The sequence below is a fragment of the Podarcis gaigeae genome (genome assembly GCF_964106915.1).
Source record: "Podarcis gaigeae genome assembly, chromosome: 4".
NCBI lineage: Eukaryota > Metazoa > Chordata > Lepidosauria > Squamata > Lacertidae > Podarcis > Podarcis gaigeae.
The window spans coordinates 84,760,757-84,784,259 of NC_139677.1; the positions used below are offsets into that span (position 1 = coordinate 84,760,757).

Here is a 23,503-nt window from a genome sequence, read left to right on the forward strand (position 1 = left end):
TTTTTACATCACTGAATATTTTATGGAAAGAATTCGCCAGCCAAACAAGTTTAAGTCAAGTGCTGATGACTTTTAAGCTTAAAGTATTCCTCTCATTTCTATAGTTAAAGCAAACTTCTGTAACTACATGCTGTACAACGAAAACAATTTTCCCCTGCCTGAAATCATATAGGGTACTATTGCATGATCAATATTTTTCTGTATAACATGGCCAGGGATGGGTAACCGTTTTGGTTCTAATGATCTCACTGCCATTTTTTATCATTATTATATTTCTTTATTTGATGGGTTTCTAGTCTGCCTTTTAGCTTATATACACTCCCAAGATGGTGGCTTTGAGAGATGGAAGGGTTTGTGGCTAGAGCTGGAGGAGGTACATACGCCTGAAATTCTGTGCACTATCAGAACTTTAAAGCTTCAATCAGAAGTGGTCACCTTTTTGTACAGTTACATTGGACATAAGTAGACTTTCTGTGCTCCTTCCCCCTATGAAGTGAAAGCAACATGGGGAAAAACAAAAACTACCTGCACCTGCAAAAGTTTTGGGGTGGTCATATGCTTTGTTTGCAATAAGTGCATGTCCTGTAATTTCCTACTGAAATATCATAACTATTCATGCCACAAATAGTTGAGGTAGCGGGGTTGATCCCACTTGCATTGCACTAACCCACCCCACCCCCACAGTAATACTGTTGCAGCACTGGGGAAGTAAAGCAGAATAAAGCTGAATAAATCCAATCCTAATGCAATATTTTTGTGTCAAGAGCATGTTGCGGAATGTAGCTGCAAAATACCCATCTGGAGAAGGCCTTAGTGAGCTGGATTTTTAAAATATGCCCTTCATTGTATGAATGCAGCCATCGCTAAACACAGTTCTAGGAATTCCTCTTAAACCCATGGATGTTACCATATAGTGTGATAGACGGTTGGTTCATCGCAACCACTAAAGAGAAGGAAATAAAGGATATGACATGAATTTGTCTGGTGTAGTGTAACAAGAAACCTCTTTCTTTCCTTGCAGAGTGTAGCCAAAAGCCACTTAAAAGGAAAAGATCCACTATAAACTGGGCCTTCTGGCGGGGTGCAGAAGCTCCTCCTTCCCCAACATCTGCCCAAGGGAAGCTATTCGGACACCCTCTGCCAGACAAGCTGCCCAAGCCAATCTTTGTAAGTATGCCATACATTCAGTGACTGGTGACTGAACTTCAGTAGAATCCCTTTGGGTTTTTTTTTTTTTTTTTTTGAGATTATCTATGACGACTCATTTTACATGCCTGTGAAAAAGAGGACATGTCCTGGAAAAATAGGACATATGGCAACCCTAAATATGCATATATTTCTTTTTCTTTAACAGGACATGCTTTCTTTCCTGAACCAAGAGGGGCCTTTCACTGAGGGCATTTTCCGACGTTCTGCAAGTGCAAAATCTTGCAGAGAGCTAAAGGAGAAGCTTGATTCGGGAGCTGAAGTGAATTTACTCAGCGAGTCCATTTTGGTGATAGCCTCTGTGCTTAAGGTAGAGCCTCTGTGCATTTGTCCTCCTTCATCCCCTCTGCCACCCTCTAGGATTTATGTTATGGATTCTGTAGCCTGGGATGTTAAGAGCTGCCCTTCTTTCTTTTTTTGAACCTAGTTAGACTTCCAAAATAGTCATCTGTGTTGATCTTATCAACAACTGGATTATGGGCATTCTTGAACTATTTTTGGACTCAATAGGATTTCCTCTGGGCAGCCAATTCAGATCTGCTCTTCCATAATTGAGCCATCCTTTAGCCTTCTGTTGTGGCCATGGTAGATCTCTTACTCTCCTCTATTGGCAGGACCATAGTGCAGGGATGGGAGGCCAGGATGGTAAAAAAATTCCTGCCCGATCCTGTGATTTTACAGGGCTTTCAAAAAAAGAAAACCTTGTTAGGAATTTTAAAGAAAATGTAACATCTTAGTAAGGATGTATCTTTCATCTTTGTTGGAAGCTGCCCAGAGTGGCTGGGGAAACCCAGTCAGATGGGCGGGGTACAAAAAATAAATTATTATTATTATTATAAGGAGAGAGAGAGAAATCAGAGCAAGTGTCTTATTATAGTGCCTCCTGGTGGCTTTCAGGATGTTCTGTAATGGAATGTGGTGGTGTCTAGATTAAAATAAATGTTAGTAAATAGAATGAGCTACTTGTGGGAGAGTAAGCTGGGATAACTGGGGCCACAGGATAACTTCAGAGTGGGATAGGTTTCAAAATTCAAGTGCTTGATGCCAAACACATGCTGATGGATGGAAGAAGGAATAGCCACCATGACACCCTCCAGATGTTGTGGGTCCAACTCCCATCATCCCTGGCCATGCTGGAGGGCACCACATTGGTCACCCTTTCTTTAATACAAAAGGAGATGTTTTCTTTGCTCCTTTGGAATTTTGCCCTTCTTCCAAGGAGCTCAAAGGGGCTATCCAAATAGATTTGTGTAGTAAGCCTCAGAGGTTGATTGGGCTAAGAGGTGCTGAACTGCATAAGGCTACCCTGGCTGCGTTGGACTTAGAGACGTTTTGTGTGTTATTCTGCACTGGCTGATAACAAATTAATTTTTTCAGTCTCAAACCAGTGAAGGTGCTGTTGCACTCATGCCCTGCTCATGAGCTTCCCATAGGAATCTGGTTGACCTCTGTGCAAGCGGAATGCTGGGCTAAACAGACCTTTGGTCCAGCAGGGCTGTTCTTAGCATTATGAAGTAATTAGCTACTGTTTCATTTACTCTGTGAAAAATGATTCAAATCCATCCATAGCAATCAAAATGGTTCAGACAGGACCAAAATTATTCAATGATGCACTAGTAGACAATCTTATGGTCTACAGGGATTTTGTTCCAGTAGTTCCATGGTTTACTTCTTATGAAACAGTCCCCCACAAATGGTTGCTCATCCAAACTTTTCTTCCTTCTTCCTTAGGATTTTTTGCGTAATATCCCAGGGAGCGTTTTCTCATCCCAGCTCTGTGATCAGTGGGTTTCCTTAATGGATGAAGGGAACGATGAAGAGAAGATAAAAAGCACCCACAGGTAGAATTGCTTGTGTAACCTCCTGTGCTGCTTCCAAAATGAATATCCAGAAAAAAGCAGAATGTTTGAGGTGCAGTTCTTGTTGCAGACAAGCTTATGAATTTAGATTTGATTATTCAGCATTCCATTTTGGTCCCCTGGTCAATATTCTCACCTGTTCATGGCATGCAGGAAAGAAGATACACGGTGCAGATCTCTGTGCTTTAAAATAGAATGTGGGGAGATTTATTTCCTTTGTGGATTTCCACTTACCATGAAGTGGGCTCCAGATTGGCATAGCTAGGAGGCTAGGCTGGGGAATGGCAGAAGGAAGAGACTTGAGTGATTTTTTTTGCAAGCAGTCTTGTGTTCTGAAGAGTTGTGTGTTTTGTGTGTTGCTAGGCTAATGGAACAACTACCTGGAGCCAATGTGATGCTGCTGCGTTACCTGTTTGGAGTCCTACACAGCATAGAAAGGCAGTCTGAAGACAATAAGATGACTGCGTTCAATTTAGCAGTGTGCATTGGACCCAGCTTACTCTGGCTACCAGCTGCCACAAACTCTTGGACTGAAGAAGAATTCACCATGAAAGTAGGCTTAGAAACAGTTCTGCTTAGAGGTTCTGCCTCAGAGGTTCCCATAAAGTGGCAGAAGGGCCAGTTAGTCTGCCTTAAAATTAAGCTATTTGCTGTGTAGGCAGGGCAACCTTAGTGAGTTCAGACCCAAATCCCTTGCTCCTGATTTTCCCCAGCTTTTTAAGCTCCAGCGTTTACATCTTTCCACCATTATATTACCTGTTTTACTTTCCCTACTTCATTGGTCTTGCTCTGTGCACCTGGCCAAAAAGCTGGTGAGATGCATTACTTGGGAGGTGGTGGTGAGGAACGTCATAAGTTTCTAACCTAGTACCATAGTATACCCTGTTCCTTCTTCAGATATCGCCTTTAGATTTAGGTGTCATACATAGCTGCTTTTGAAGAAACAGATGAGCCTGTGAGCAGTATTCAGCTAAGTTTTACGTATGGTAGACCCATGGAAATTAATGGACCTCACTTAAATATGTCCATTAATTTCAGTGGGTCTACTCTGAATAAACCTTGGTTGACTACTAACCTGTATTACTGAGACAGTGAAGATTTGTGATGATCCAAAATCCCAGTACAACTTTTGTACTGGGAAGGCACAGTTGCAAGATGGGATTTGGGATGCAAATAGTGGCAAAGAGTTTGCCTCACTCCTGGTGCCATTTGCGCTACCTGCTTGCTTGGAGCAATTTCTTCAGTTCTTCCTAGTTTCTTCTACCCACAAGACACTAGTGTGAGGACAAGAAATGTGACTGAGGTCAGGAATAGGAAGTAATGCTTTCTGCCGTCTGTCTGGAATCACCTTTGGAGGTGCAACTAGGAAGCACTGAACAAAAAGCCTTCTCCACCCAGCCACCCCTGGCAGCAGCAAGGAACGCAACCTCTCCTGGCAGTAGGACCATGTGAACCAACACCAGAAGCAACAGAAATATGTGGGCAGGGGCACAGCTTCAGGAAATCTTACCACCACCATGACACTGACCACTCCCAAGCACCCAGCTTCAAGGTGCTGTTGTAGCAAAAAGGACAAGCTATGCACATTTCTTTTTAATGTCTCTGTTAGAGACAGGAAGCTTAGATGGATCTGTCATTAGCTTTAAGACCACTTTTGTACAGTTAACAGAATCAAGTAGTAAAGTTCTCCCTCGACTGTAGCCAGTGAGAGTTTGCTTGTGTGCATATTCTCACACACACAAAAAAGGAATCAACATTTTTATAGAATCTTTATTTGAGGAAGAGAGAAAGACATTTCCCCCTCTGTGCAGAGAGTTTTTGTTTGTGGACAAGTAGCCAAATGTGCAGCTTCCAGTGTGCAGCTTGAAGTGTTTTAATTTCAAAAAAGAAGAAGAGGAGGGGATCAAATTATTTTGTTGAATGCATGCATTTGCCTGAAGCCAGTGGTGGCTCCTGTGCTCTGTTTTGCCCAAAAAATGAATAAATGTTATTTTTGTTAACTGAAAAGACATGCCTGCACAGATGTTTAGCTAGGTGCTTTTAAAGTCAAGAGCACCAGTCATCCCACCCTGCTTTCCATATGCATCCAATAACTCTTATAGGGCACTTTCAGATTCCAGTCTAGTCTTTGGGAGGCAGCCTAGAACAAACAGGTTGAACTAGGAGGATTTGTGTGGGAGGAAAAGAACTGGCACAGAAATGAGAGCACACAACAGATGACAGGAGGCAGGCAGGCAAGGGAAATGTTCTAGCGCTAAGCAGAAGAGGAAGGCGTTGTGGAAAGAGCCTGTCCTGTGCCAAGGAAACAGCAGGGACTGGAAGGAAGGCTCATTTGCTTTAAAAAGTTCGTGCTAATACATATATATGCTTTCTGTAAAAGAAGCATTTGCATAAGTGCACATTTGTCTGTAGCATACAACCCCAGAATTAAAAATGATGCACTACATAATGTGATATACAGAATGTGATAATGGGAGGAACAAGAGGAACGTCTTGAGGATGGACCTGCCAAGGGAGGGCCAAGTTGGAGCTTTATAATAAACTATGTGGTTTTCACAATTATTTTTCTTTGCTTGCAGGCTTCTGTCCTCATAGAGTTTATGATTCAAAACGGAAGCAGGATTTTTGGGGATGAAATTAATTACATCTTTGCAGCCATGATGCCCCAAAATGACAACCAAGAAGATAGTTCAGGTAAAAGAAACTTTTTAAGAAAAAGGAAAGTGGAGAGAGAGAGAGAGTGAGAGTGATTATCTAGCATTTTGACTTGGACTCCATAGGAAGCCTGTTTGGCATCTTCTCCATAGTGGTTGTAATATGTACTCCAGGTCTCCAGGTCACAGTATGGTACAGGGAAGTGGGCAATGTGTGGTCTGGATGCAAGGCTCCTGGGATCAAATCCCATAAAGCTGACTGAGCAGCCTGCAGCAAGTCCACTCTCCTCTGTCTCTGTTCTGAACCATCACAGGATGGCTGTGAGAATGACCAAATTTAAATTAAGAATGGTAAAATACGTCGCCTGCTGCAAAATAGTCGATAAAATTCTGCTTATGTTTTAATTAAGCGATGTTGCTTTTGATGGAGTGAGTGACACCTGAGGGTGTGCTGACACCTATTTCATCCTCTTGCAGATCTCTCTTCTGTTCGTCTGCATGACTCCTCATCCGACAGTTTGGAAAATGAATTGAATGACTGCGCAAACCTCAATAAAAAAGAGGAGGGGAGCAAAGAGGTGGTGTCCCTGAGTGACATAGATTTGGACCTACTGGAAGCAGAGGACCCCCAAATCCGCTGCACCTCGTCAGGAGAGCACTCTGAAAGTGAGTCTGGGTATTCATCAACACCCATTTCTGATGCTCTCGAACCGCCTTCTCCCACCACCTCCACTTAAGTTGAATATTTGCTCAAGGGTGAGCTTATCATCCCTGCGCACTTTCCCTTCAGGGTCTTCAAGGGGAGACATTGAAGGGGAAGCGCCCAGGGATGATAAGCTCATCCTTGAACAAATAAGTGGCGGTGGTGGGAGAAGGCGGTTCAATGCATCTCTCTTTTCACTGCTATGGCTTTCTGGATCATCTTTGCCCACATCAATCCCCATAACCCCATGGCCTTCCACAAATCGCCACAAATCTTCTGCCAAGTTGCCAACCAAATCTCAGCCAGTGTCCATTTCTGCCGGCTTCCGCCACAAATCTCCATCAGGAGAGCACTCAGATGCATCAGAGTGCTCTCCTGATGGAGATTTGTGGCGGATTTGGGCGGGAGGTGTCCTCTGCTTCCGGCGGGTCCAAATCAGTGTCACTCAGGGTCAACATGGAGTCCCTACTCCTGTTCTCTTGATCTAATTTTTAAGATGCATCAGAGTGCTCTCCTGATGGAGATTTGTGGCGGATTTGGGGGGGTCATTGATGGAAACTTACATGAAACTCCGCCTGAGTTAAGAAACCCACTGATCACAGAGCTGGGATGAGAAATACAAGGAACTCTGCTCTTTTCACTGCTATGGCAAATATTCAGTCTAATTGGAGGAGGTAAATCAAGAGGAATCAAGAGGAAAGGAGAAGTCATTTTCTTCAGCAAATAAAGGACATACCCAGACTCGCTTTCAGAGTGTTCTCCTGATGAGGTGCAGCAAATTTGGGGGTCCTCTGCTTCCGCAATATGACACCATGGCAGTCCAAAAGTCATAAAGGCAAAATGTCACAGACATTTCCACACTTTCTTGGACCTTGGATCAGGGGTTGGCTCTTTCTCTGGCCTGCGTGAAGAGAGTCTGGAGTGGCCTCCGCCCCAGCATGTGGCTAAAAAGCAGAGCCTCCACCATGGAACGAGAAAAGAACTGTCCCGTTAAAATAACCTTGGAGTCACAAGCGTATCCTTTGGATGCCAGGAGAGTAGTTCTTCTGAGGGAGCTGGGCAGCTCAGCAGCCTTTCCTTTAGACACTTATCCTTGACTCTTGATTTTAAGGCAGAGTTTTGGTCAGTCTGGGCTCCTTAGCTATGGTATCATATTGCTCTTTCGAAGCTCCAAGGCGTTTGGTCCAATGGAAGTCAAGTGTCTCTTCAAAAAAGGGAAAGAGCCTCCAAGCAGGAAGAGTCCAGTCTTTCATGTTGGAGGTTCCGCTTTTTACCCACATGCTGGGTGGAGACAAGAAGGCCTTTTGTGAGGAGGCCACCCCAGACTCTCTTCACACAGACCAGGGAAAGAGCCACCCCCTGATCGAAGGTCCAAGAAAGTGTGGAAACATCTCTGGCATTTTGCCTTTATGACTCTTGGATTGCCATGGTATCATATTGCAGAAGCAGAGGACCGCCCCAAATCTCCATAAGGAGAGCACTCTGATGCATCTACACCCACCTCAGATGGATCAAACTGCCTTCTCTCACCATCTCCATTTATTTTCTGTCAAACTGTACAGAAGCCTGCAAGCAAAGAAAAATAGTTGTGAAGACCACCTAGTTTATTACAAAGCTCCAGCTGGGCCCTCCCTTGGCAGGTCCACCCTCAAGAAGTTCCTCTTGTTCCTCCCATTGTCACATTCTGTATATCACATCTGCCTTAAGAGAAACTCTTGATTCTACAGCACTTGCAAATAATTATACACGTGCTTGCTATTCTGTTTTTCTCTGATCCATTCCTGTACATTCTAAACATTTATTTTAAGGCAGTTTCACTCTTAAGGCAGAGTTTCATTTAAGTTTCCATCAGTGACCCATTGACCATCAGTGCTGAAGACAGCACCTGGCTTGGGTCTATGTTCAGCACTTCGATTAAGGGAGGAAGGCTGCCTTTTAAGGGCAAGGGGGAAATGAAGAGCTTTCTTCCTCTTCTCCTTCCTTGCTTTGCTCAGCCAAAAGCTCCAAGGCATATGGCCCACTCTGAAAATGAGTCTCTGTGCTTCACATGAGGCTATGCATCTACACCCATCTCTGATGGATCAAACTGCCATCTCTCACCACCTCTACTTATTTGCTCAAGGGTGAGTTTATTATCCCTGGGCACCTCCCCTTCAAGGTCTTCAATGAGCTCTCAACACCATCTCTCTGTTCACTGCTATGGTTTTCTGGATCATCTTTGCCCACATCAATCCCCATAACCCCATGACCTTCCACAAATCTTCCACAACAAATCAAGTTGCCAACCAAATCTCAGCCAGTGTCCACTTCTGTGGGCTTCCGCCACAAATCTCCTTCACGACAGCACTCTGATGCATCTACACCTATCTCAGATGGATTGAAGACCCCCGCTCTCTATTCACTGCTATGGCAATTATTCAATGTAAGTGGAGGTGGTAAAATGCACAATCAAGAGGAAAGAAGAAGTCATTTTCTTCAGCAAAAAAAAGGGACATTTTTAATTGAAGCATAAATCCTGCACTCCTATAACTTACAACTCCCACGTTTCGTGTGCATCTCCTTATTGTGTTTAATTTGGATATTACATTTTTCTTTCCCTTGTGAATTGTATTTAGGATTGTATAATATATATTGATAAAACTTTGCTATTGTATATGTTCTGAAATAAATGTGTATTTTTGTACTTGCAAAAAACGCTGCTAACTTTTTGGGTGGTTCGGGCTCTGATGGTGATGTGTATCCATTGAGTAGTGTATTTTGAAATAAATATAACATTTTTGCCATAAAGCTGCTGGGATGAAAACTGCTGGGCAAATGGCATTCTTCTTGGTGACTTTTCATGCTTATCTCTTCAAAGAATGAGACGTTCCTTTGAAAATAGAGAGCACAATTCATAAATAATGCAGTCCTCACAGAAATAAATTGCAGTCATGCAAGAGTCCTCACACCATTGCTGGATATTCCTGAGGATGACTTGGAAGTTATCCATGTAATATTGAGGGTGATCCATGTCCGGTCATCCTCTGGTTCAGTGAATATGATGAGGAGGTTGGGACATCCATCTTCAATTGCTGTTATAAAGACTTCTGGGTTTAAACAATCTGCTCCTCTCCTCTTCCCTTGGGGGTGGCTTGGAGAAATTTGCAATATAATGACACCTGTAGATGAATTAACATATATAAAAACTGTTAAAAACAATTGCAAATAAAAACAGTGTGTGTGTTTTTTAAAAAAGACAGAACAAAACTCTAAATATAAACAGTTTAAAAGAGCAACACATGCATAAAATCAACTCAGATCCAGAACTGATAGCAACTGGGATAAAGATTTTTGAAGCTTGTTGGAAAATGAACACCTTTAGCAGGTGCCAAAGAGCCAGTGGAGAAGACGCCCGTTTAATGTGCAATGGGAGGGAGTCCCCAAGAGTAGGTGCCACCACCCTAAAGGCCCAATTTTGACAAAGGACCCCTTGAAACTGGGATAGCTCAGGCAGTAGAGCATGAGACACTTAATCTCCAGGTTGTGGGTTTGAGCCCCATGTTGGGCAAAAGATTCCTGTATTGCAGGGGGTTGGACAAGACTAGGTGATCCTTGTGGTCCCTTCCAACTCTCTGATTCTATTACAGGGTGTTATCTGGAGGATGCTCTCTCCTGCAGAACACAGCAATCAGTATGTAGTGGATGGTGTAGCTACAAGGTCTTTATCACACTCGGCTCACAAGTTACGTTACCAGTCATTCATCCATAACTGAAAGTCTAAAATTGGTTTGTGTACATGTGAACTGAGTCCCCATCTATCTTTTCAGATTACAAAACAGTGGCTCCTTCTCTTTCCCTCGCAGCTCCCTCTGGTACAATGGCTTCTCATTTCTGTTACCCCTTTTCACCTCTGCCTCCCCTTTTTGTATTACTTAAACCTTCCTGGAATGGTTTAAGTTGCTCTGCCGGAGTGACAAAACAACAGCCAATGAAACACCCGCCTATCAAAAGCAAGAGGAGTCTTTTGGGTTGAGGGTGAAAGGCTGTAATCCTGGCACCAGTTGCTTCATGACCTTTCCTTGAAAATGTGAGGCTTCAGGAACATGGCATGCTAAGATTCTCATCATTTTAGCAAAGACTTCCTGAGCCAGGGGAGGGGAATGTTGTTTGGTGGGCTCAACGCAGCCTAAATACCATATGTTTATCTGAGCATATGGAAGAATCCAGAAGGGATGTCTAGTTATCTTTTCTCATTGTAATAGTTTGGGATGGTGTCAAAATTTGTGGTAGGGGGAGCTGAAAAACTCATTCCTGATTTTCCAAGGAGATCTACTAAAATGGCTTAAAATTGTTTTGCCCTTTGTCTTGTTTCATGGGTTAAGGCTCTGTGTAGGTGGGAAATAGAGCTGACCCATGTGTGAGTAATTAAAAAAAGAATTAGCTGAGTGTCTAGATTCAAAATGTGGGGCTTTGCACAATTTCAAGCAGGACAGAGCCCACAGCAGAATTTAAAACACTCTTGGAGTTAAGCAGCAGCAAAGTGTGGAATATAGATTGTTCAGTCCTTTTGCATATCCTGTTTAGTCTGCTTTAAAGCTCTTGCCCCTCTACCCCTTTAGCAATGAACAGGCCACACACTGTTGAAAAGCTTAGAAGCTTTACTTATTAAATCCAAAGATCAGGTTCATGTGTTATTCCATGCAGCAGCAAGGATAACATAAGTAGATTACTTGTGTGCAACAAGCAGAATGTAGTTTCAAACATGCAGTCTGAACTTGGACCAACTTGGTGTGGAGAGAAAGAGAATGGGAATAGAAGCAGCTTCACTTCCTCACAGAGAAGAGGGGGCATGACCCAGCCAAGTCTAGGAACAGAACTCTACAATCTTAACCCCTTCATGCATTAACTTGAGCTATCTCAGTGGTATGAAATTGCATCCCAGTTCAATTGCTCTTACATACAACTAGTCCAGGGGGTGGCTCTAGCTATGGTTGGCTTCCTCCTTCTTAAACCCTTATGTAGAACTGCAGGGAGGGCCAAAGTAGGGCTGGTTTTCTTTGTCTGTCATTGACTCTGGTGCCACCTACAGTTAGCCTCCCTGCATTCCACCTACATTTAGCCTTGTCCTGCATTCTAGCTCAGTGGGCAACCAGCCATCACTGTAGGAAAGCAAACTGCGTTTCTTCTGCTGGAAAAAAAGTATTGGTGTAAAAAAACCCAATAAGAGGGAAGGCTACATCCCTGCCTGAGAAATCTCCACTAAAGTACGTTCACTTTCATAGTTTCCTCAGGCAGAAATATGGTCTTTGAAATAGCTGGCAGGAAAGTCTGATCTTGAATTGTTGGCATGCATCTGTCTCGAGAGACAACTGAATGTGTCTCTCAGGGGGGAAGTCAGACCACTGCATTAGGGTGGCCTCCCCAGTGTGTATAGAGGTCCTGGGCTGCCCAGGAAACAAGACCCCCCTCTCGACCTCGATGATGTGGTCCAAAGCAAAGCAGAGCAATACATTTGGCACCAACTTGGCTTCAGGACTTTCCCGAAGGAGGCGTACTAGGTGCCAACCAACCATCTTGGGGACTCCATGCCAGATTTGTGTAGGATTTACTCCTTAGTCTTTCCTTCTCCCGAAGATATCCCACAAGGCAGCGGATGTTTAGGGTCAGAGTTTTCTTTCTCCTGGATGGGCTAACTTTCCAGGTTGATGAGCCCCAACTGTCCCTCACTTCCCTCCAAACCACATGCCTTCTTGACCAGTGAACCCAGTATTGGTCTCATCTGCCCAATTGGTCAAAGCCTGTCTTTGTATGCAGGCGAAGTCCCTAACTCAACCATGGATTTGAGACCCATCGGCTACCCTCACTTCGTTTAAATGGCGAGTTGAAGCCGTTCCCAGGGTGTTCCTGTTGTCGTATGCTGACAGCTTCTGGAAGCCACAGGTGAGAGCTGAGAGCAGGGTAGAGATCAAAGGTGGACAAACTACCCCAGAAGGAGCACAATATGTCCCCCCACCAGAGTTACTACCCCTCCCCTAACACAAAATTTACATCCGAAATGTGATGTAAATAAATATGATGCTCATTACTTACAAAATACTTTACATCCCTTGTTTCAAAGTACACTTCCTGTGCATTTATCAACATCAACTGCAACAGCAGGCGGGCACCATTGATCATATTTGATTAAACACAATATTAAGCACTATCACTATAAATGAAATGTGTTGTTTTTTATGTAAGGGGAGGGGTGGGCAACAATTTACCAGCCAGCTGATAATTACATACTTGCAAATGTATATAGCCTTGGTGCAGCATGCTGACAACATGTGAAATGTATTCTGGACTTGCGAAACTGTGATAGATTAAGAGGGAAGGTGGGATATCCATCACCCTCTGGCTGTGATGAAACAGACACAACCAGGCCAAACGCTTTGAAAGGAAAAACGAATTCTCAATACAAAGCCTGAGCAGATTCGGTTACTATTTGAGTGGCAATATTTGCTCGGATTTGTAGCTGCCAGGAGAAACATAACATAAATCCAGGGTCCTGCAGATTAAAACATTTTGCTGGCAAAACACAATAGGCCTATTTAAAGTGACGTTACAGCAAAATGATTTGTTTTTATTTACTGAATTCCCATGCCACCTTTCATCCAAAGATCAGAGGGCAGTTTACAATATGAAAACACAAAAATGCACACCATAGTAACAAACAAAAGCAATATACCACACACACAGTTTTAAAGGTCATTGATTGTTTACTTACCCCCAAGGCCCGAGAAAGAAGGAATGTTTTTGCTTGGCGGTTAAAGCTGTGTAGTGAAGGTGTCAGGTGAGTCTCCCTGGGAAGAGCAGTCCACAAGCGGGGAGCCACCTCAGAAAGCCCATGCATGTGTTGCCACCATCCGAACTTCTCACACAGGAGGCACATGAAGGAGGTCCTCAGATGAAGAGCTCAGAGTCTGGGCTGACCTGTAGAACATCATCTTTGCATATGTGGTGCTCCAGCACAGTTTACTCTGAATTTGTTCGGTGATGGTGATGGTGATGATCAAGTGAAAACCACCTATCACATCATTGGTTGCTATGGGCCACAAGTGAAGAATATCATTATGATGTCATGCTATGAGGTCAGTTCTTCCAGATGTTAAGACTTAATACTGAACATGCAGTTGCAGCCTGACTTTTACTATCGCATCTAGTTTTGCCTGCGGTGAATTGAAATGAAATATCTAGCTTTAATATTTGTTTTCTTTTATTTTGAATAGGTTAGCTTATATTTTCATAAAGAAATGGTTTTTTCTTTCTTTTGCAAATACAACCAGTGTTAATCTACCCCCCCCAAGCAAGTATGCCAATGAAAACTTTAGAGATACTTCCCTTCTTATCTTAGTTTGGTAAAAAAAGAGAAAAAAATAGTAATATTTAAGATTTGCTCATCCTCCCAGCAGCCTCATTCCATATATGAGGAAATAGTAGACAAGAGGTTAAGACCATTGCCTGAAGGCATATTGAGGGAATTGATGTGAAACCCAGCACTGAGTATTTGAAAACTTCACCAGTGTCTCCAGTTTTGACTTCTCCTCTGTAAAGCAAGGTCACTGTGATTAAGTATAAAATATGATCGCGTCAGAATTTCACTCCTGTGGCAACACTGGAATTACAGGCACATTCGGCAGAATGCATTTCATAACAGGTTATTTGACTTGAATAGTAAGTGACAACAGGATCAAGTGAAGGGAAATGTTTTCTGTGTTGAAAACGCGTCTCTTAAATAAGGTCACTGAATGGCTAAATTCTGGACTATTTAAGCTTGGCTACGGCTGGTTGTCCCCTAGAAACAGGTACCCGCCTACTTGTCCCCTAGAAACAGTTGACATTTTCAGTCAAGCCACAGAAATATTTTGATGTGATGGAAGCCCAGGGCAGCCCTCCCGTTGAAGGGAAGTCCATGTTCAGCATACAATTCACATTAACAAATTGAGCTCATGTGCCAAGCTTAATAGGCCTCATGTGGTAGACGTGTCCCATTTGGAACCCAAGAATGATGCAGACCCCCCTTCTATGTAAATGTGGATGAATTAATCTGTGTATCCACTGTGACAACAATATTGCAGCTGTTCTAGCAAAGCGAAAACATTTGTGGAGGCTGACACGCCTAGCTCTCCACCTGAGGGACGCTGCCCGTAAGTCAGGGAACTCTCCTGTTTAAATGCGCTTCAGATATGAACTCACCAGGCGTATTTAGGGAAGGATTGACACTTTTTTTGTTTTATAATAAATAAATGCTATCTTCAGACATTAGCAAAGCTGAATAAAGTGTAGTTGAATGAGTGAGTGGCTGAGTGGGGAGAGAAGAATATGTCAAAGCACTAAGAGATCTCAGCAAAATGACTTTCTTTTCTTTCCTTTTTGCTACTGCGCACACTAGGCATCTTCACATCTTTGCCCAGGGGGCTTTTTGTTAATTCTGGCCTGGCCACAGGGCTGAGGTTGTGAGAGTCTATGATTCTATGAGACAGTGACTTGCCTAAGGGTAAAATGCAACTTACAATGGCATGTTTCCCTTGTATAACATTACTGCAGGGTATTGGCAGGGGAGAATTGGTAGGCAGGAGTGGGTGGGTCAATGTGCAATCCTCCTCTCACTCCTATTTCCCCAAGTGAGTTATTTTTAATCATCCCACCACCCAGCCAGGCTCTGAAATCATCCTCTGGTGTGAGAATTAGCAGGCACAGGAACACTTCGAGTACACCTTTCTCTTTGTTCACCAATTCTCCCCTGCAAGTGTGCCCTTGCCATACATTATCTCCTGAAAAGGGTCTGGGAATGTGCATTTGCTGAAGTGATGGCTAGTTCCTGCCCTAGGTGAACTGCTGAGTTCATGCCTGGCTTCTTTATGGAAAGTGGACTACAGATATTTAAATAAATCAGCAGAAGTTGGGAGGCAATCATAAAGCTGGGTATGCGGGCAAACAGCTACGCAATAGGACTTTTCTGTTTCAACAATGGGTAGGCAATGTAGGTCAAGGAGCTTCCTGTGACCCTGCCTGCCCGTGTCTCGTTCTGCCGCTATGGTTTCCGAGCCAGCTGAAATAACATGGGCAACAGAGGCTGTCAATCCCTTGTTGACCCCCATGCAAATCCAACATTACACTCAGCAGATTGGGCCGTCACTCACAGTGATGTGAAGCAAACCGAAAGATGTGGTCTGCACTGTCAAGTCGCATTGCGAGCCGTCGTGTTAACGGCACACGACACGGTGGTGTTGTACATAGCCTGGCAGCAGATTGCATAAACTGCTGATGGGCTTGTGCTAAAGAAGGAACAAATGTCTCCCAAATTGTAGCATATATAGAACCTTTTCCCGGGCAACCTATGCATTGTGTAGTAGGGATGCTTCAACGACTCATATTTGGGAATTCCAATACCTCTCCCAGACTAGCATGTAGCTCAAAACTAACATATCCACGTTAGGCAAGCTGGTGCCCTCAGATGTAGTGGGAAGACGCTATAGAATTGCAAGCAGCAAAGGAAAATTAAACTACTACTAGCCTGGTCTTGCTGAGTGAGATTCTGGCCCAGTCAAAGGTTTTGACATCTTTGTGTATCCTAATTGTGTCTAAGACAAAACACACATTATTTTCCCTATGGTCCTAAAGGTAGCAGATAATTGATGGCTGCCACTTCCCTGCTCCGTGCCGATCAGATACTTGTTTCTAAGACTACCCCCGCCCCAATGTGTCACACATATTTGCTCATTTTATACGCTGTGATAGTTTGCCGCTCTGGGGAATGACAGAATCGCCTCCCTTCTGTTTTACGCATCAGTCATTCAGCAGCGATGCTTCTGGCTGAAGAGTGTGTTTCTGTATCAGGCAGGAAAAGGTTGACAAGTTGAATACTTATTAGCTCCTGCGGTCAACCCTGCAGGCCCGAGTGCATAGACATTTGTTTCCATTAGCAGACTGAATAAATATGACATAGATCTCCCCGCCCCCAACAAATAAATATAGAAGACATGAGTAAACAATAGAGATGCTTAAATGCGTCTCCTGGCATTGAATAATTGTAAAGAGTTGCTGCTTTGAAATTTGGCAAATTACTTCTACAGCCTTGTCACTTCTGTTTGATTGAATTATTCAGGGGCCCTCTCTGCAGAAGTCCATTTGCCCTTTCTCAAGAGAGTGGCTTTGTGGGCAGGCTCCCAAGCCTCCTCTCTGAACTGGCCTATTGCTGGCCAGATCATCCTCCTGCCACCAAATTGGCCAATGGTGGCAGGAATTACAGGGCATTTCCCTGGGCATGGGACCAGCTAACCAATGGTGGCGCTTGGCCCTGCATGCCCAGGGTAGGGATAAATTCCCATCCTGCTGGGCCCTTCGGTCCTCTCCCCAGAACAATGGCTCTGGGGTTGGTATCTCTCCACCATCCCTTGTTGTGAAGGCTGATGTGTCTCACTACATTATCGACATTTGCATATCCATAGTAATATGCCATTGCCTGTTTGTTGACTGATGTTTTCCTCCAACGTCAGCTTGTTGGTCAGATGCTACAGTATTACTCGTCTGCCATTCTGGAAGGAACCAGGTTGGCAAAGGCTGCCCTGATTATCTGGAGGACAAGGCAGATGCAACACTTTCACAGCAAAATCCAGGAGGCCACTCACCTGCAGGTTGTGTCTCCCTTTGCAATTTAGCTTGCAAGCAAATGTATCAACATGGCAAATGTTGCTTCCTGTTCGAACATAAGAACCTTGCGGGATCAGGCCAACAACCCATGTGGTCCAGTATCCTGTTCTCCAGGTCAGCCAGATGCCTGTGGTAAGCCCATAAGTAAGATGAGCACAGCAACACTGCTATCAGGTTTGCTCCGCCACACCTCCTGCAGGTGGGCTATGTACCTTAAAAATATTGGTTAAGACACCATATGCACATTTATCCTTCATATTAAAACAAAGGCAAACAATCAACTCTACTATTGTATGATTTTTAAAAAATCCAGCAAACTGGCCAAGGGCTTGTGAAGGAGTAGAGGCAGACATGTTTTAGTGATTTCTTCTTCTTCTTCTTCTTCTTCTTCTTCTTCTTCTTCTTTGGCAACCACTCATAGCTGAGTAAGATTGTCTTCCAGAGACACGGTCTTAACAGTGAGTCCGCAAGTGACTATGGAGGCCAATTCTGGATCAACTCATCCTCCCAAAGTGGGGACATAGGTTTCTGGGCGAGAGTTGATCATGGTGAGAGTTTGCCAAATGTGCCTTCCTCTTAACACATTTCTCCCTTTTGTCCTGAGTTTGAGTGTCTTCAAAGCCCATGACACCTTTGGTAAAGGCTGTTCTCCAACTGGAGCCCTCACAGGCCAGTGTTTCACAGTTGTTGGTGTTTATACTACATTTTTAAAGATTTGCCTTGAGAGAGTCCTTGAACCTCATTTATTGACCACCAGCATTACACTTTCTATTTTTAAGTTTGGAATAGAGCAGTTGCTTTGGAAGAGAATAATCATGTCATAGGTACACAGCCATAAGCACTTTCCACTATTGGCTTTTCCCTTGATTCAAACAGGACTGTGCTGAAAACATGCAAAACTCTGCTTTCAGAGCCTACTTTGGGACAGAAATTATGTTACCCTGCTTTCAAGACACAAGTCCTGGTCTGAATGTGTTACTTCACCCCCTTTTAACCTTGAATACTTTTCTGGGGAGGGGGTGGGAACCTTATCTATCTGTCCAACTGTTACATTTTGGAGGCAGCGTAATAATCTTTTCAAAGTGGATATTTAAAAGAGCAACAGCCATGACCTCGGCCATCTTTACAGCAAAGCAGGCAGCATGAAGTCTCCAACAATATGATCCGTCTGGGCTGCCCTCTTACTTGACTCCTGCGGTATGTTGACTTTCACTAACAGGGTGGATAGCATCACCCCTCTGGCCCCTGTCTTTTCTAAAAAGCATTTCCAGTAGGGATGGATGGTCCAGTTCTTTGGAAAGAGACACCAGTGGAAGTGTCAAAGTCACCTCCTGGGCACAACGCAGGAGACCGGTGGCTGGCTGGATGTCCAAGTCAGCTGAATACACAGCATTAACTGCCCTGTGGGCATATTTACGTTCCTTTCAGTGCCAGCTCCCCAGAAGCAGAGGCTTGTCAGAGGAAGACATATTCTTGCTAAGTGATAGCTCTGGAAGTGGTATGCCATTTGAAGCAGCTTTAGCGACAAGATCAGGCAATGGACCAAAGCTAGAGACAGACACCTACAAGGGGCACGCGGAGAAGCAGAGTCCAATCTTATGGCTAACAAATATAACTGTACATTGACACACAATTCTCACCTTCCTTCATACTAGGGGGGCCAGCAAGTGACTTTGGAGATTAATAGGATTAGTAGGATTAGTAGGCAACAGGCATTATGATAATTTTCCAACTATTTGCAGAGATGTTGCAGCATAGGTCTTAATACTTGGGTTCTGAGACAAGTTGATACTCTGTCAATTTCCCTACCTTCTACAAATCTATACTCCGGAGGCTCCTCTATTAGTATAGCAGACCAGGGGAGACAACACGCCTCCTAACTAGTTTGGGATTCTTCTTTTCTCTTCAGAAGAGCTATCCCCAATTGAGACCCAAGTACAGCATTCCCTTACAACTCCACTTCTCCTTTCTCAAATTCAACATCCCAGTTCTCAATTGTCTGTTTATTCTTAAAAAACACACAAAACCCTGTCTTTCAATCAATCCCCCAACACAAAGACTTCCTCCCCTGGCTGTAGATATTTCCTCAGGGCAAATTACACAGAGCTAAGAGGCTATACTTCTATCCAGCTGAACGCCAAGTACCTCAGCTTTTGACTGCTTTTCTTTTTCCCTAAGTACTAGCTGTACCTGCAACCAATCAAAATGAGTCTCCAGTCCATCACTCTGAAAGTTAACACCACCATTGAGAAGATGCCTTTGCCAGGAGTCCTTTGAAGGCCTATCAGAGGACCGTTCTCTATTTGAAGGTGAAGCAGATGGGGCTCGTCCACCCAGGAAGGTAGCTGTGATGGAAAGCTAAGGTAGACCAGTGTTTGGTGATGCAGTGCTGCGGAATTCCACCAGGACTTAAGTTACAGCAGATGTCATGGACTGGTTGGACACAGAGCAATGATGGGAGGAACCAGCTGGGAGACCACCAACCCCCCCCCCCCCCCGGGAAGAAGGCTCAGAGTCCAGGGAGGAGTGATGGGTAAACAATGAGTGGTTAGAGGGAGAAGGCTATGAAGAGGAGGTGTCAGAAGCTGATGAGGTAACAGGGCTTGGTGAGAAATGAGTGTGGCGGGAGGAGCCCAGAAGCTGAAGCAGAAGAGGAGGTAAGCCAAGAGGCAGAGATGGGTCTGGCTGGAGAAGCTGCATGGGTGTCTCCCCCTCCTGCTGCAACAAGCTCCCCTCCCAGAACCAGGAGAGGCATACAGAGGGTGGAGCATAAGTTCATACAGGCACAGTCTCAAATTGCTTGGGGAAAACCTGGAAGAGGAGGGGACTTAGGCAGCTGTGGGGAGGTGTGGACTTTCAGCCTCAGAAACTGCTTCATGGGGGCAAGATCTGCCAGAATATGAGTTGCTGTTCTCATTAGGCCTGACACTCCTGTGCTGATCCTGTTTTTGCTAATAGTTAACTCCAATTTGTGCAGTGTGGTTTGCTGCTGCTCACTCCTGTCAGTAGTCTATTTAGGTCTGTTTAGGGAAGCTTTTAATGTTTAATAGGTTGTTGTATTTTAGTGTTTTGTTGGAAGCTGCCCAGAGTGGCTGGGGAAACCCAGTCAGATGGGCAGGGTATAAATAATAAATTATTATTATTATTATTATGGAGAGGTGGGGGGGGGGGGGGAGAAGCTAGGCCAACCCTTCCCGCCGTCTCCTCCACAAAGCACCCCTCTTGTAAAAGTAACCCAAACCAGCCTCTCTCAGAACTGGTGCACCCTTCAGCTGTTACATTGAATTGCCTCTGTACAAGGGCAAGTTCCAAGGCTCTTGCCATTTAAACAGTTGCATTGGCTTATAAAGAAGGGAAGTGACTCTATTAACACTGTAACAGAAAGGAGGAAGTCTCTGTGCGAAAACTGACATGGAGAGCATTGTTAACAGGAGATGGCCAGCTTGCCTATGCACACGAAGCAAGGAGAACTAAAGGTAGAAAGAGGAAAGAGGCTTTTTGTTGCCGACTCAGATCTTGCAGCACAAGAACATTTCTTTCCATCTCGACCGAAACTGGCTTTCTAAAATATGCAAAGGAACTCGCAGCTTGCCAGACATGAAGCCCTGAAGTCAGGCTAGACAGAGTATTATCATATTCGACTGCAGCCGCCTCCTTCTGCGCCTACGGGGCCTTTGATGGCTAGAAGTCTTGGACTCCTCCCGTGAGAATTACTCAGAGGAAATGTCAACTCATCCCGCATCGTTCCAATTTATTCTGCAATTCTCTTCCGCTCCCCATCTCGCAGTAGGAATGCTGCATCGGCTGCTGGCTGGGAAATTAGCCCAACGGAGCAAGCCGAGCCGCTCTCTCTGCCCAAAGCCAAGGAGAAAATTGAATGGAGAGACTTCTAGTCTGTCTCCTCATTAGGCCAGCCAGCAGCAGCAGCAGCAGCAGCAGCAGCAGCAGCAGCAACAGCGGCCTTTACTTTCTCCAGAGTTGCTGCAGGACATGGCGGGCTGGCGGGTGAAGAGAGGGGAGCCAATTTGCTACCCACGCTTGTTAGTGTTCAGCACGTGAGTTGATGAGTTTAAAGGCCAGACAGCAAAGTTCTTTCAAACAGCAAACCTAGACAAACCTTCCCTTTACACCACACCAGCGGTAAGTTGGGAAGCAGAAAGAAAATTGCTGTGCCCTAAGAACAAAGGGTAACTTATTCTCCTTCATGGCACACAGAATAATCTTCAAGATCTTAAATTTCCAAGGCAGAAAACCAGGCAATTAATTTTAAATGCACTGGCTTTGCAAGAGAGAGATGTTTAATTCTTTACCTAATAAGAAACCTATTTCCCTATAGTACAAGCTTTTCAATAATATTAGCACTAGGTTTTTCTCCAAGGAGTGTAGACTGCTGCTGTTCAGGTTTCCAGCCATCCATGCCTTTTTCCGGGATACTCCATTCCAGTTCCCCTTCCCCTGGTTTCCCATCCCCTTAACAGTCAGTGAACTTTCTGCACCCACTGAGCAGGCTCTTTTTAGTTGTTCTCCACCACTTTTTAAAATGTTGTCTGAACTTTTGGAAACCTTCAGGTTTTCCAGCTTGTTAATACCACCTCCTCCTGCTTTCTTGACAGTGGCATTTCACCTCTGGCTGTCCAGAGCAGCTCATAGCGCCAGAAGGTAATGAAAACTGTCTTTGGTGGTAGGGTTCCACCCTGCCCATTATAGGTTAATGAGGCTGAAATGTGGAAACCCTGTTATTTTATGGGTGGGTTTGATTTTCTGTTGTCAAGGTGGTGTGTTAGAGCATTTTGTCACGTCCTTGTTGGACACAGAGCTTCAAGGGCATTCTCAGAAAGTGGTATAGACTAAAAAACAAAATTGCTGAAACTAGCTCCTATATTTGTTCACATAGCAATTGACTGAATGAGGGAACAATTAACTGCACCGTAAATGCTCTGTACTTACCTTCTGTGTAAAACTTGATGGTGCGCATGCACGCACATGCACACACACTGGAAAGTATAGTTTTCAGGCATTTTTCTTGCATGGTATTCATTCATTCATTGAGCTGGAGGAGGTCTATACAACCCCTTGCTTAACACAGGAAATCTAGAGCACACTCATGATGCACTGGGGTGAAGAAGAAGAAGAAGAAGAAAAGAAGAAGAAGAAGAAGAAGAAGAAGAGTTTGGATTTGATATCCCGCTTTATCACTACCCGAAGGAGTCTCAAAGCGGCTAACATTCTCCTTTCCCTTCCTCCCCCACAACAAACACTCTGTGAGGTGAGTGGGGCTGAGAGACTTCAAAGAAGTGTGACTGGCCCAAGGTCACCCAGCAGCTGCATGTGGAGGAGCGGAGACGCGAACCCGGTTCCCCAGATTACGAGACTACCGCTCTTAACCACTACACCACACTGGCTCTATAATATATCCTGGAGATTCTTTAAGTTAATTTTTTCTGTCTCCTGATGCAAAACACAGACACACCATGTGATAGAACCCAGGTTTGATTTAAAAAGGCACCTACCTATTCAGCAGAAGTATGTGGCATAACCCTCCTCAGAAGACATTAACTCCATGCGCATGGAAAACTAGCACATCAGGACTAGGCTATGGAACCCTTCATCTTGATATGCTAGTTGCTCTGTGTGCAGGGATTTTAACATGGGGAAAATATTCACTCATTCCAACCCCCCATTACCCAGGATTATAGCACATGCTTTCTATGAATACACACTTTATCCCCAGAAGGCTCTGAAATATACCACACAAGAATAACTCCACAAGCTGTCAGCCAAGTCTTGCACCTTACGTATGACTATATGTTAACATGCTGAAAATGCAAGTTGTTTTTGCAGCAGAATTGTGCCTGTGATTCTTCAACATGTGCATGCAGTGTGACATTCCAGCTCAACACACGTTGTAAAGCCTTCAGGACATGGAGAATTGTGAATTCAGCACACAGGAATCCACTGAAATTATGTCTGCTGATCTTGATGACGTGGACTTGGCTCTCGGTAGTTGAATAGTACCTTAGCTTAAAATACTCTTTGCTGTTAATTCTTAAAAGTCCAGGTTTTTTTTAAAAAAACACACACAGTTCTTCCACTGGTCTTGCTTCCAAGGCCAACAAATCTCAGTCCAGTCTTTGGCAACAGCTTAAGCGTAGAAAATTTGATGGATGATGTAGCTATTCAGGTTCCGTACTACAGCCACAGTATATGGAGCAACCAGGAGTTAATTGTACCCCCTTGTCCAACCCATTTTTGACCTCCCAACTTATACTGTAAAAATATCAATGATGGCAAATCTTCTAAACTGTAATCTGGACTCTTGAAACTATTAGCGAATTCTTCCTCCACTTGAAACCAATAGCTGATAAAAGAAACACAAAGCATAGCCAAGAGTCCAGGAATGAATTTCTGAC

The 23,503-nt window shown here is 44.2% G+C and overlaps 1 protein-coding gene across 5 annotated transcripts in view; it reads left to right on the forward strand.

Moving 5' to 3' along the window:
* The window catches only part of ARHGAP20 (Rho GTPase activating protein 20), a 77,472-nt gene extending 70,934 nt beyond the window's left edge, over nt 1-6,538 (forward strand). For 4 of the 5 annotated variants that reach the window (XM_083736715.1, XM_083736719.1, XM_083736717.1 and 1 more), the window contains exons 10-15: nt 1,022-1,167; nt 1,355-1,516; nt 2,938-3,047; nt 3,429-3,618; nt 5,645-5,759; nt 6,197-6,537. In XM_083736715.1, coding sequence (XP_083592841.1) covers nt 1,022-1,167; nt 1,355-1,516; nt 2,938-3,047; nt 3,429-3,618; nt 5,645-5,759; nt 6,197-6,456 — 983 coding nt within the window. In that variant the 3' untranslated portion in view covers nt 6,457-6,537. Of the gene's footprint in view, nt 1-1,021; nt 1,168-1,354; nt 1,517-2,937; nt 3,048-3,428; nt 3,619-5,644; nt 5,760-6,196 lie in introns of all 5 variants that reach the window. The other variant, XM_083736716.1, reaches the window with a different exon arrangement.
* The last annotated feature ends 16,965 nt before the right edge of the window (nt 6,539-23,503 follow it).